General features: G+C 38.5%; 1 protein-coding gene across 4 annotated transcripts in view; it reads left to right on the top strand.

Annotated features, from left to right (window-relative positions):
• METTL8 (methyltransferase like 8) overlaps positions 1 to 12932 on the top strand; it is an 83320-nt gene extending 70388 nt beyond the window's left edge. For all 4 annotated transcript variants that reach the window (XM_034654728.1, XM_019804512.2, XM_011230648.3 and 1 more), the window contains 5 exons: positions 1534 to 1597; positions 3241 to 3380; positions 7427 to 7533; positions 7655 to 7720; positions 8430 to 12932. In XM_034654728.1, coding sequence (XP_034510619.1) covers positions 1534 to 1597; positions 3241 to 3380; positions 7427 to 7533; positions 7655 to 7720; positions 8430 to 8620 — 568 coding nt within the window. In that variant the 3' untranslated portion in view covers positions 8621 to 12932. The remainder of the gene's footprint in view (positions 1 to 1533; positions 1598 to 3240; positions 3381 to 7426; positions 7534 to 7654; positions 7721 to 8429) is intronic.
• The last annotated feature ends 330 nt before the right edge of the window (positions 12933 to 13262 follow it).

Genomic DNA, 13262 nt, shown 5'->3' with positions numbered 1-13262 from the left:
GATCTTAAATAGAATGTTAATCCCCAATGCCACAGAATGAATGCGTTATACATGAATGTAGTATCCATCAATGGGTAGCATTTAAGAGTATAATGTGAGCCTGGGTGAGATTTTGTTTGTGGAATACATATTTGTGCTTTATTTCATATTTATTTAGTAGTCCTCCTTGCTTGAAAAGTCTCCTGAACTAAATTAGAAGTTCTAATTATGTGTTTTAAGGCCCACTTGCATATCCTGCTACATACTGGTTTTAGCTCTCGGAATCAACTCTGCTTCTCATCCCTGACATAGGACTTCCATCTCTAAGCCCTTATACTATTTACCCTTCTGCCCTATCCACAACGTTATAGAAGCTATATAAAACCAATCCTGTCCTCAGGTAGGCTATAAAACCCACAAGAGCAAGGACCATAGTTATAATTATTGTTTAATGATATACCAATTTCTTTCTGTGATTCAGACATGGTATTAAGTAACATGATGCAAGAATTATTTGATACCAGCATACGAGGGATAATAAGGAAGGGCATTAGCCCACAAAATTCAAAGTATGTGTGTGCCCGTGAGTTACCATGGTCCAGACATTGTTACTGAATTTCAGGTAAAGGCCAAATAGAACTTGTCTAAGTTCAGTGGAGGCCAATTAAAACTACTCAAGACTTTCATATGGATAAACGTCCCCTGCCAAAAAATGACAGTAACTCAGTTATTTTACTTATAAATAACTGAGTCTTAGAGCAGTTAAGTCAAATTCACAGAGTTAATAAATGGTAAATTCAGGATTTAAACACAGGTCTATTTGGCTCCAAAATCTATGCTCTTACTATTTTATTAGACAATTTCATTTACTACCATGTATTCTAATGATTGGTACATACATGAAGCTTAATAAATGACCATACTTTGAAAAAAATTAATATATTAGTGTTTTATTCTTTTTTAGAAGTTGTATTTACATGCTCGTAATATATATGTATATATTTCTATTCCATTAGGGGTATCAGAGCCTCTCTGAGAGGCCCAAGAACCAAATGGGTTGTATACATAGAAAGGGGACTGAAGCACCAAGGACACAAGGGTCTGAGAGTCCTTGCACAAGGGTAGAACTTGATTAAGCTATGAGGAGCTACAGGCCTTCCTGGAAAGAGTGTGGTGAGGTGAGGGGATCAGGAGGAAGATGGAGCAATGATGATGGATGGCTTTGGAGGTTTCCCATGTGAGAGTATGATGGAATGTAAGGGCAGGTAGGCTCACATAATGTAGAATTTCAAAACCAGGACAGGAATTTGAAAGTTACCCTGTAATTAATGGTAAATATTTGAGACAGTACTGTTTTAGAAGCAACATGAAGGCACCCATACACTATTATAGAGAACGAACAACATCTAAAGAGAAGAAACAACAAGCCAGGTGTCATCCAAAATTCTATTAAAGAAATACTTTTTTTTAACAAGTTCAAGCCTACAGTTTCCTTTCTTCTGTAACCTGAGCATAGCTGAACTCTAGATTTAAATATTGCTTCCATTTTCCTAGGAATGCTCCAGAGTCCTTTCTTTACTGTTGTGATTTTGCTTCTGGAGCTGTGGAGCTCGTAAAGGTATGTCTCATATTTTCTTTAAAGAGAGCCAGGTAAGGATCTAATTTATTTGCTGCTGATGTGATAATTTTGAAATGTTTCACATGTTATCTGTGCCCATTCTTAACTGAGCTTTTCCTGTTTCTGGGAATCATATCATCAGCTGATGCCTAAGATACACCCTAAAATGATAGAAGTTGTTTTGAATTTAAGATAAAGTTGAAGGCACTGGTACATCTAGAAAGGTCAATAGCTCCTACAAGGTGATCTTTTTTTTTTCAAGAGTGGAGGGAAAGAGAGAGAGGGAGAAAGAATCTTTTTTTTTTTTTAAGATTTATTTATTTATTTTAGAGAGAGAGCCTGCACATGAGCTGGAGGAGGGACAGAGGGAGAGGGAGAGAATCTCAAGCAGACTTCCCGCTGAGTGTGAAGCCAAGTGCAGGGCTCAGTCTCACAACCCTGAGATCATGACCTGAGCTGAAACTAAGAGTCAGACACTCAACCAACTCCCAGTCTCCCCGGGAGAGAGAATCTTAAGCAGGCTCCACACCCAGTGTGGAACCCAACCCAGGGCTTGATCTCAGGATGGGGCTTGATCTGAGGATCCTGAGATCATGACCTGAACTGAAACCAAGAGTCAGACGCTTAACCGACTGAGCCACCTAAGTGCCCCCTACAAGGTAATCTTATTCATATTTATGTCCCTAGAGCCTTACACACAGTCTGACACATAGGAGGCACTCATTAAATTAAAAATTTTAAAGTTAAAAAAATTTGAGAAGGCATATGATACAAATGTAAACTGTCCTAGACTGTTGGGAAAGCAGTGGGGAGCCTGGACTTGTTTCACCAATCCCAAAAGCTAGTAAGCATTACCTTAGCAAAAAGTATTTTTAGAGATGGAAAAGGAATGGAAAGTCTCCTAACAGCAATGTGTAGCCAGTACATGGAACTGAATTTCTGATATTAAGCGTTAATAGTTATTTGTGGTAGACATTTTCTAAAATACTGAAAAGCCTAAACAGGAAGATAAAATTCACCTATAATCACACTTCTGAGAGTCCTGTGGTGAATTGAGGTTAGTATTTTGGTGTATATCCTTCTGGTGTTGTTTTGTAGGCAGGTGTGTGTGTGTGTGTGTGTGTACTCTAATTTTTTTAAATAACAGCTTTGTTGAGATACAGTTCACATACCATGGAATTCACCATTTTTAAATATACAATTCAGTGACTTTAGTATATTTACAGAGTTGTGCAATCATTACCATTATCTAATTTTTGATTGTGTAGTAGAGGATATTTGTATTTTATGTCAAAGGAGGCATGGAGCAAGCAGTAGGAGAGAGAGCTGAGGACCATTTCAGTGCCTCTGAAATAGCATTGGGTACGCTTCCAACAGCGCTGCCTACTGACTCAAAGGCCTGCCCTACTCTTTTTAACTAAAGAGGGACTGTGAAGAATATTTGTTATCGAGTCCAAGCGCAAGACTTAGTTTTTTATGGCAGCTTGAAATAAACTAACAGAATACTGAATCTGAAATATAGTGCATTCAGATTTACAGAGGAAAGGCACTAGGGAGAAATATAAAGTTTGACCTTTTTATTTTAAGAAAAATGCTGAAGTCTGCTAACGGCTTTTTTCCTTTTTATTCCTTTATCATGATAGTTGCACTCGTCCTACAGAGCAGCCCAGTGTTGTGCCTTTGTTCATGACGTCTGTGATGAGGGCTTACCCTACCCTTTTCCAGATGGGATCCTGGACGTCATTCTCCTTGTCTTTGTGCTCTCTTCCATTCATCCTGACAGGTAACCGAAGACAAAAGGGCAAAGCAAACGTGTAAAGCCCCTTTATCAGTCGTGGTTTTCAGAACTATCAAAAAAAAAGTGACAATTTTTGAATTTATTATTTAGAACTACACTGTGTAGAACATGCAGCCTTTTAAATGCAGTTTTTCCTTTCTTCAGACTTTGAGAAAGAAACTGGTAAAACTGCTTCATTAGTGAGCTTTCTATCACTGTCAGAGTGAAGTGAGCATATTCCAGCAAGACACATACCTATTAAAAGTGACAGTGCTTCAAGGAAATTACAAATTCAGAACAGCCTAATAGACTCCCAAGAGGGAAATTGTACTTGGTGATCAGAAACAAACATCTTTGATTTAGCATCTTACTGAATGTTCGTGAAGAGGTGGGCTGTGAATCTGTTTGGTTTCACACCGGTCTGTCAATGGGCTTTAAAAAATTTGTTTTAAAGAAGTCTTCCAGGGAATTAGGGGTACTCAAGATTTGCCAGATTAACCTTGGACCTTTGTAGTCTAAGATTGGCTAGTGCCGGGGCGCCTGGGTGGCGCAGTTGTTGGACGTCTGCCTTCGGCTCAGGGCATGATCCCGGCGTTCTGGGATCGAGCCCCACATCAGGCTCCTCCTCTATGAGCCTGCTTCTTCCTCTCCCACTCCCCCTGCTTGTGTTCCTTCTCTCGCTGGCAGTCTATTTCTGTCAAGTAAATAAAATCTTTAAAAAAAAAAAAAAAGATTGGCTAGTGCCATCATTTAAATATTTATGACTTAAATTTTTTGTTCACACAATGTTTTGAAACAATCAACATACCTTTTGTCCAGAGAGGAAGCAGAAAGAGATATTACCAGCCGTTAAAATGATCACTTCTCTTAAAATTCTGCCACCTCATGTATTAAGGCACACATGTGGTATCAAGGATTGTGCATTTGTAAGTTTTCTTAAAATTGGGTTTTCTGCTGTGGTAGTAGATTCAGCCCCAGAAAAGTTCCTCTGCTGGTAGATACAGATTTGGCATCAACCAGTCTTTGATGAATGTGACCCTTTCCCAAAGAAACTGAGTTAACGTGTGCTTTTTCCTTTGCAATTACAAACTCACTAGGACCCTTTACAGTCCTTTTACTTCTCATTTAGAGATGAGCACTTTGATTGCTTGTTGAAAGACAAATTAAATCTGAATGAAACATATTTTTGCACCTGGTGAGATATATCACATTCCATGAAGCTACTTTTTCCTCCCAGTTTCTATAATCTGTGTCTTTCTGCTAAACTGTTTAGAATATAGGCATCATTCAGGTACTGGTAGAGAGATGTCGTCTATGTATTGTGTTTCATAGTTAAAAGAATGAATAGTTAAAAGGATGGAGTAGGTGGATAGAGAACAAGATTTTCTATCTGACACCTATAACAGGAAATGTTTAAATTCCAAAAAGACCACAAAAACACTACTTGAAATTAGTTTAGATAATGTATTTTCTCATGATTTGCACTGAATGTTAAGAAGAAGGGGAAGCAGATGTCATGGAAAGATTACTGTTATCCTATAGTATGTTCATTCTATTTATTTATTATAAAATAAATTCAGATGTATCATGTCCCTAGCCACTTTCTTACCTATATGGAAGTGATCTAAAAATAAGGTGAATGAGTAGAAGGAGGGCAATAGTAAGTGGAAAGACAGTATCTTTAGGGTCATTTGGGACTGTGGTGATCTATTCAGCCCTATGAAAGTTTTAGAAAAGTGGCTTCTTGCCAGCTTGGAAAACCCATGCACAAATGAATGGCAAGCAGTTCTGCTAGACCTTGAGTCTGGGGGTCCCAGCTTAAAGGGGAGTAAACCCCAAGAGCGTACAAAAGAAGAGCTAATTGTCCTTATCACCGAAATAAAAGAAAGTACAATATGCTTACCACAGATCCAAGCATCGAGTAGGCAATCAATAAATACTCCTTTTTTTAATCTCTTCTTTTCCTTTTCCTCGCCCTCCATCTAGAGGTAGATGAGGATAGCAAAGTTGGCCCAAGACAGATAGAGAAAGAAAAGGGGGGGTCCTCTCCCATTCTTGTCCATCTTCCCCAGCCCACACCCACCTGCAGTCCTCAGGAACTGGTTCTGGAACTTGGCACTGAGGCAAGCAAGATGGGCTGATGAAGAAAAGCAGCTCCCCACCCTGGCCTTCACCCACAACCCCAGATGTTAAAGCGTAGTTGGGAAGAAAGGATTTGCAGAGGGAGATGGCTGCATTTTGAAATATTTAGCTCTTTGTTTTTCTGCTTTTATGTTTCATACTTGTTTTAGTAGTAATTGCAGAAAGATATTTTTCTCTGTACGTAAGGCATTTATCCTGAAAGTGAATATTTTAAGGTTTAGATATGGTTTTCTTTAATTGCCAAAGCCTAAGGCCATAAACACAGTGTGAAAATAACCAATAACAAAATAAACAAGGAAAAATACTTTTCTTTTTTCCCTTTCGTGTACTTATGTTCCAGTTTTTTAAAAGAGCATTTCATCTAATTATGCCACCTCTTTCTGTTATATTTGTATCTTGTTTTCATAGTTACTTTCATTTCTCACTATCTACTTCCTTCATAACCTGACATAAATCTGGCTTTTCACTCCTTTATTACACTGAACAGTGTTTTAATTGGAAGGAATTTACAGATTATCTGATGCAAACTCCTCATTTTTAAAATAAGAAAATCTAGAAGCTTTAAGTAGTGTGGATAAGGCAGAGATGGCAGGAACTCAGCACCCAGGCTGCCATTTACCGTTCTCTGCTCAGGGCAGACAGTCATAACTGATTTTGTACCCTGATTGTCATTCCCAGTGAGCTCTGTAGGCAGCCAGAGTCAGTCACTCGGCATTGATATGAGATCTGAAATCTTTGCCATCTCTGACCCATAATCACACATAAGACCATGAACATTTAACCAAAAACATTAAGTCAAGAGCAGTCACAAGGGGTCATATTTGATTGGGAGCCAGATGAAAAGAATAAATAATAGAAAGTAAAGTCTTCCCAGTATTGAGCTGGGGCTTGGAGTGTGAATAGAATTTAAATAGGCAGAAAGTAAGAACGAGACAATTCTCTGAGGGGAAACCACGTGAACAAAGGCATGGACTGCTTCAGAGCCAAGCATGTAACAGTTTGGTCAGAGTTGATGCTTCACATCAGGCCGTGGTGGGAAAGATGTTGGAGAGATTGAGGCCAGTTGTAGGAGATCTTAAGGGCCCAACTAAGAAACTGAGATTTTATCCTATGGATTAAAATCATGAACATTTCTGAGCAAAGGGATGATTTGACAAAACCATCATTTTAAGCAGAATAAATCCTCCCTGATAGGCAAGGAGAATTAACGGGGTGGGGGGGGGGAGGATAATAAAGGATGTTAGGAAGTATTCTGTTTCCAGGCCTAAGGAGGTAGCAACTGGTGCTAAAAGACTACCAAAGGGAAACAGAAAGGAGACAAAGCATCATTTTAAAAAAGAAAACCTAGAATTGGATGACCAAATGGTTGTGGAGAGGCTAGTGAAAGAGGAGGAAAAGAAAAGGGGTTAAAGATATCTCTGAGATGTAACACTTCAGTGAATGATGGTACCTTTGAACTAAATAAAGGAGAAAGAGCTAGTTTTGGAGGAAACGTGATCTCTTTTAGATATGTGCAATTTGGGATGGCTCCACCGTATTTTTTATCCTGCAAGAAGATGAGGCGACTTCAGTGTTTATCTGCCTTGAAACTACCCTAACTTGATAGAAACACCAGGAACCATCTATGCAGTTCTGCAGTGCAGCTTTGTCATATATATCCAGCTCTGAGAGGTCACCACTCTGGGCATTTGGGTGATTACTTAATACTTCAGGTCTTTTGAATCTGATCCTTTAGCAAGTTTTGGTATCCTTTTTCCTTTCTGTACAAAATATTTTTGGTTTTGTTGTCCTTCTGTTTTTGGTGAGATTTTTTTGGCCCCATAGAGCTTTCCTTATTTTATCTTTAAGAAGGTTAAATGTGGCATGTAAAACAAGATTTCTGCAGACAGTATCTTGCTTTGTTTTCAAAGGATGCAAGGTGTTGTAAACCGACTGTCCAACTTACTGAAACCCGGAGGAATGCTATTATTTCGGGACTATGGAAGATATGATAAGACTCAGCTTCGTTTTAAAAAGGGTATATTCAGTTTGGAATTCTTTCCCTGTGTTTTAAAGAACATCTTGTTTATATTTTGTGTCAAGTTTTTGTTTTGTTTTAAGGAATACTAAGTTTCTCTGATCACAATTATGTTTTTTAGGGCATTGCTTATCTGAAAATTTTTATGTTCGAGGAGATGGTACCAGAGCATATTTCTTTACAAAAGGTACGCTTATCTCTAAGGGTAAAGAATTAGCTGTAAAAACTCTCTTTGGTTACTCTGTAACCACAGTGTAACTGTTCTGTGTGAAAGCTTGAAAATGGCCTTTTTGTCTTTTAATCTTTTTCCAGTTGAAACTGCTTTAAAGAATCACTTGTTTCATCCTTATACCCAAACGAAGGTGTAGTCTGTTCCATTTTGGAAGCACTGTTAGCCCAGATATGAAAAAAATGCATGCCACAGTGAGAGGAGGGAACTTGATTTTAAGAGTCCATAGAAAATTACTAATCTCTTGTGACTTCTCATTAAAAAAAAAAAAAAAAAAGCAGCATTTAAAATGAATTCTACTTTCAAGGATTTTCTCCAGACTTATGTGAATACTTTTATAATGTGCCATTTGGGGTCTCTGCAAACCAACAAAAACTCAGAACAGAGGGCACCTTTCAAAATATTGAAATCTGCAACCAGTAGTATTGTATACCTGTTTATGCCTGCTATGTTAAGCTGTTTATACTTGGTATATTTCTGTGAAGTAGAAGAAATCCACTTGGTTTCACAGGTTTCCTTAACCAATTTGTACTAGGGAGTTTCTTGGTATAAATGAAATTTAGATGGTCAGTTATTCCATTAATATTCCATTGTTCCTGACTGCCCGCTCTCCCTCACCACCATGCCCCAGTCACATATACATTTGATTGCCATTTTTGTCTCACAGGGGAAGTCCACAATATGTTCTGCAAGGCTGGGTTAGACGAGAAGCAAAATCTGGTTGATCGTCGCTTACAAGTGAATAGGAAAAAACAAGTAAAAATGCAACGAGTGTGGGTTCAAGGCAAATTCCAGAAACCATTACACTTGACTCAAAAAACCTCCAAATTGGTATTTTCACTCCTTTCTCATGGCTGAAGTATGTACCATGTTAAGGTACAAATCAGAAGACTACACCGTACAAAGACTTCTATAGATCTTTCATTTTTGAAAGGACCATCAGAAGGAAAGAGAATTTGTATATCCTGCTGTTTATCATGGGTAAGCGCTTTTGTTTAAGCACTCGTAAATGATTTGGAAGAGTGTACCATATTCTGTGTTTTCAAAACTTAATATGCACAAGCTTGTTTGGGTTTATTATGTCTAACCATTTTATTTGTTCTGTGAATTTTATAAGCATTTGACTAAATTACTGATATCAGTCAGATGATTCTGAGAAACCATGCCCTGCCATTTTTTAGAAGTGTAAAAAAAATTTGTTTATGCATTAGTCTGACACAGTTAAACTCTCTTCCTCTCTTATCTGATTAGCAGAGAGGCAGCACTCCTTGTTTCCCTGGCAAGTCACAAGACCTAGGTGAATTTTTTGTTTTGTTGTTGTCTGTTTTTGCCAAAACTTTTTTTTTTTTAATTCAGAGACTAATGTCTGAAATAGAATTTTAGTTTCTCTTTCCTTTCCTAAAATTGGGGAAGTATGACCCATGCTAGCATTATTTTCAGGCTTTTCTTAGGTGTACAAGTTGTTGTAAGCTCTCTTTAGACAACTGTTATACCCAAAAAAATTCTTAAATTGTAGCAATTGAAAATTTATTTACCACCTTACCAAAAAAGGATATAAGTTGGCTTGCAAATTGGGCTTTGTAAAAATGGAGTTTCTAAGATTGGTTTTTCATTTGTTACACAACATATATTGAGTACTTACATTATGCTAAATTACATGGACTAATAAATACAGATCCAGTCCTGTCTTCAGAAAGCATAGATAGGATCTGGCTGGCAAAGCAAAACGTGTACATCCCAAGCCTCTAAATCACGATCTCAGATAATATATAAACAGGTACTCAAATAGGGAACTTATCAGCTAGCAGACTTTGTTATGAGCCACAGAGATCTAGAAGAAATGGATAATCTCTTAAAGGACCACCATTGGAAAAATTCAGTTGCCACTATTTTTCCTTTTTGAAATCACTTAAAATTTAGTTTTTCTGGAAGAATGTGATTGGTCCAACTTGGGTCATGGATTCATCTCTTGACAGTTTGGGGCAGGGCAGTTTCATTGATGGTGCCACCTGAATTTATGGAGTGGAGGAAAGTTCCTCAAAGGAAAATGAAGACACTATTGTCAAAAAAAAAAAGAGGAGGGATGCTGCCGGGTCACAAACAGCGTGTCACATAGTAGTGGTAGCAGCAGCAATAGCGGTTCCAAAGAGCGAGAAAGATTAGCTGCTGGGAAGGAAGCGGGAAGCATCAGGGTTCTGGGGGGTGGTGGGTGTCAGGTTAGTCCTTGAACATATGCTCTCCAAAGATGGAGATAAGACAAGTGTGTTTGGTCTGAGCCATTCCTGATGAGGAATCATGGAGAAAAGATGGGGGTGGGGAGTCAGCTTCTAGACAGCCTTGAATAGAGGGCACATTGGGTTCTAGTCTCTAGTCTGGAGCAATCTGAGGTTTGTTTGTTTCTGTTTTATCATACCCATGGCATATTATAAATATATGTAGAGAGATTGAGGCATCCTATATGGAATGGAATGCAGTGAGGTCAGATATCAGAGCAAGGAAGACCACATAAAGGTTTTTTGCATACACTTGCCTTGGTAGCAATTCCTCAGAAGTACGATATCAAGGTGTCTGTTTAAACATGGCATCAGTCAATAAATGCAGAAGTTAAAATGTGCCAGAGACTCTTGTCTCTGTTGTATTTCGTAATTAAAGTGTACATTTAAAAGCCAAACTAGTTGTGAAACTATTACATACAACAAGGGCAGATAGGTAAGTTAATGTTGCTATGGGAACCCCAGCAGATCTTCTTGTGTCTCAATTTAAAAATCATGGCCTAAGGTGGTTTTAAAAACAACAGAAGGTAAAATCATTCTCGCATTCTCACACATGTAAATTGTACTCTCTCTCTTTCAGTCCCAAGTAGCAGATTCAAGCCAGGCTTTTGACTGGCACAGTAAAATTCAGCTTTGTGTCTTTCTATAACGTATTATAGCATGTAGTTAACCTTTAGAAACTTCAAAAATACATCAACCAAATTTGGACTGTGAGACACAAACTGGGCTCTTTTGGGCTCTGTCTTGCATAGACCTCCTGTGCCACATGGCTGCTCCGTAGGGCCATGTCTACCAGTGTCTTCTCCTTGTCTGGTCAGTCTTTCTCTTGCTTAGCCCACTTAAATCAGCCCCCTACTTAAAGTTTGCTGCTAGACAAAATGCAGATTATTGGCAGAGGCGGGAAAAAAGAGAGAAAGACCTGATTTGGAATATTGCCTATAGATACTAAAAAATCATGAAGCATTGCAAATGTATCTGCTTGGGTATTAGTTTAAAATATTTGATAGCTGCATGAAATTCTAATTTTTTCCTTATGAACATAAAGCTAGGACCAGTTAGGCAGAGTTTGAGATTTAAAACTTCATCTTCTGAGGGAGCTGAATTTCAAAAGGACCATTTTCTTTCTAGCAGAAAAAGATGTTCTTTCCTCTTCTTACGATACAGAAACAATGAAATATTCTATATTAAAAACGCACCGTCCATTTTTCTCTACTTCTAAAAATTCACTTTTGAGCATTTTCCAGATGTAAAGCTCTCACACATGAAGAACTGTTTCAGAAGTTTTTAAGAAAGTCAAGGTAACAGTTTCTATTACTAAAAGTTTTGCATTCAGTATGACACATTTATCGTATTGGAACACCCGGTTAATGCTGACTTCTGAGAAATTATTTGCTTTGCTTGACTCAGTTCCATATGCTTTGTCTCTAAAATACGAACACATCGAGGTTTCTACCATTCTGGAGTCTAAATAATTACTGTACTCTAGTTTGTATGTGAAAACTGACCCATATTTAGACTGCTAAACTTCAGGTAAATTAAATTCTTGCCCCCAGAGTCCTATGCTGTATTCCTATCATTTTCCAGTTCCTCAAAGCCAAGTTCTGAAGCCTGAATATATCACTCCTTGTTACTTCTAATTGGTTTTAATGTCTATTATGCTCCTCACAAGTGCAGATAACTTCACATTTGCATCACTAATAGACCTCTTTCAGAACCTCTGCTGCTCCTGCTTTCTGCCTCTATCAGTCATCAGCAGACGGCAAGTTGGCGTGGGTATTCCCCACCCCCCCACTTGTGAAAGTGTTGTAAATTCTAAAGCACTGAATATATGTGAAGTATTGTTATTAATACCAACATTTACAGTCTACAAGGCAGCATACAGAGTACTCCTGCAACAGAAACTTTTTCAGTGGTTTTATGAGACCTTGTGAGAAAGACAGTAAGGTGCGGTGGAAAAGTATTACCTGAGTCAATCAGAAAGATAGGTCTTGGTTCCTCTTGAACCACTTAGCTACTCTTAATTTAGCAACCAGTGCTGAGTCTTTTATATACCATATTTTATATATTACATTATTACTTCATGTAATCTTCATACTCCTATGAATTCATTTCTGTTCTGACCACTTAATAGATAAGACTGGGGCTCTGAGATTTGGGGTAACTTGCCCAGGATGTCACCACCAATCCGTGGCAGAGCCACAGTTTGGACCCACAACTGTCGGATTCCAAAACCTGTAGTCTCATCAGCGCACTTTTAATCGATAGCTTGCATGCTGCTGGGAAAGCTGCTGGAGAAGAAAGAGAGCTCCTGAATCAAGCGGAGAATTACAGCAATGGGTAGGAGTCTGGATGAGACAATCTGCAAGGTGACAGCTCATTCTAGATCCAGTGATTCTATGAAATAAGTACATTGCACTGGTCCACAGTTACAAACTAGGAAGGAAAAGAAGGAAAGGAACCGAGGGGAATGACAAAGCAAAAGCTTTCAATCAGTTCTTTTCAGCATTCTGCGTATGTTTACTTCTGCTCCCGCCCCACCCCCTTCAGGCTTCCACTTGGCTCCCCTCCGAGGGAGAGAGCCTGAGAACCCATCGCCTGCACACGCCTCACTTACAGGGGGAGAAAAAAAGCAGTCTGAAAAAGCCCTTAAAATGTCTTCCAAGGGATTTAGCTTTAGTATAATCTAAAATATGTGAATTCAAGGATTGTCAGTAATAAAATATGAGTAAAAACATCTTTATTTTAAAACATTGTATGTACATTAATGCCACATTAATGCCAATTCAAGCATAAAATGTTGAGCATTTCTTGGAATATGGTTTGGGATTTGAGAGGCACAAAGGTACCTGCAAGATGACTTTGGTGTTGTTATAAATATAAATAGAAGTAAAATAACAGTTGCATCTTCATTTATAATGAATCTTATATTGTGGCTGCAAAGCTACAGAGGAGAATGGATGCCAAAATCTGTCTTTCATTAACATATGCCTTACACGACAGGGAAGAGGTGTTGAAGACAAAATTACTTTTCCCTCTGAGTATGAATCAGCAGCATGCAGTAACCAGTAATAACAGCTCTGTGTATGAGTGCCTGCAGAGGGTAAGAAAAACAGCCTCAAACTGAAAATGCAAGTGCACCTGCTGGAGAGGCCCAGGAGGCTTCAGAGCACAGCCCCTCGAGCACCCCCTGAAGTGTCTTCCAGCACAGTGACCCCAACTCGGCCAGC

This window comes from Ailuropoda melanoleuca, chromosome 2, assembly GCF_002007445.2.
Source record: "Ailuropoda melanoleuca isolate Jingjing chromosome 2, ASM200744v2, whole genome shotgun sequence".
NCBI classification, from domain to species: domain Eukaryota; kingdom Metazoa; phylum Chordata; class Mammalia; order Carnivora; family Ursidae; genus Ailuropoda; species Ailuropoda melanoleuca.
This window is presented reverse-complemented; position numbering and strand designations above follow the sequence as displayed.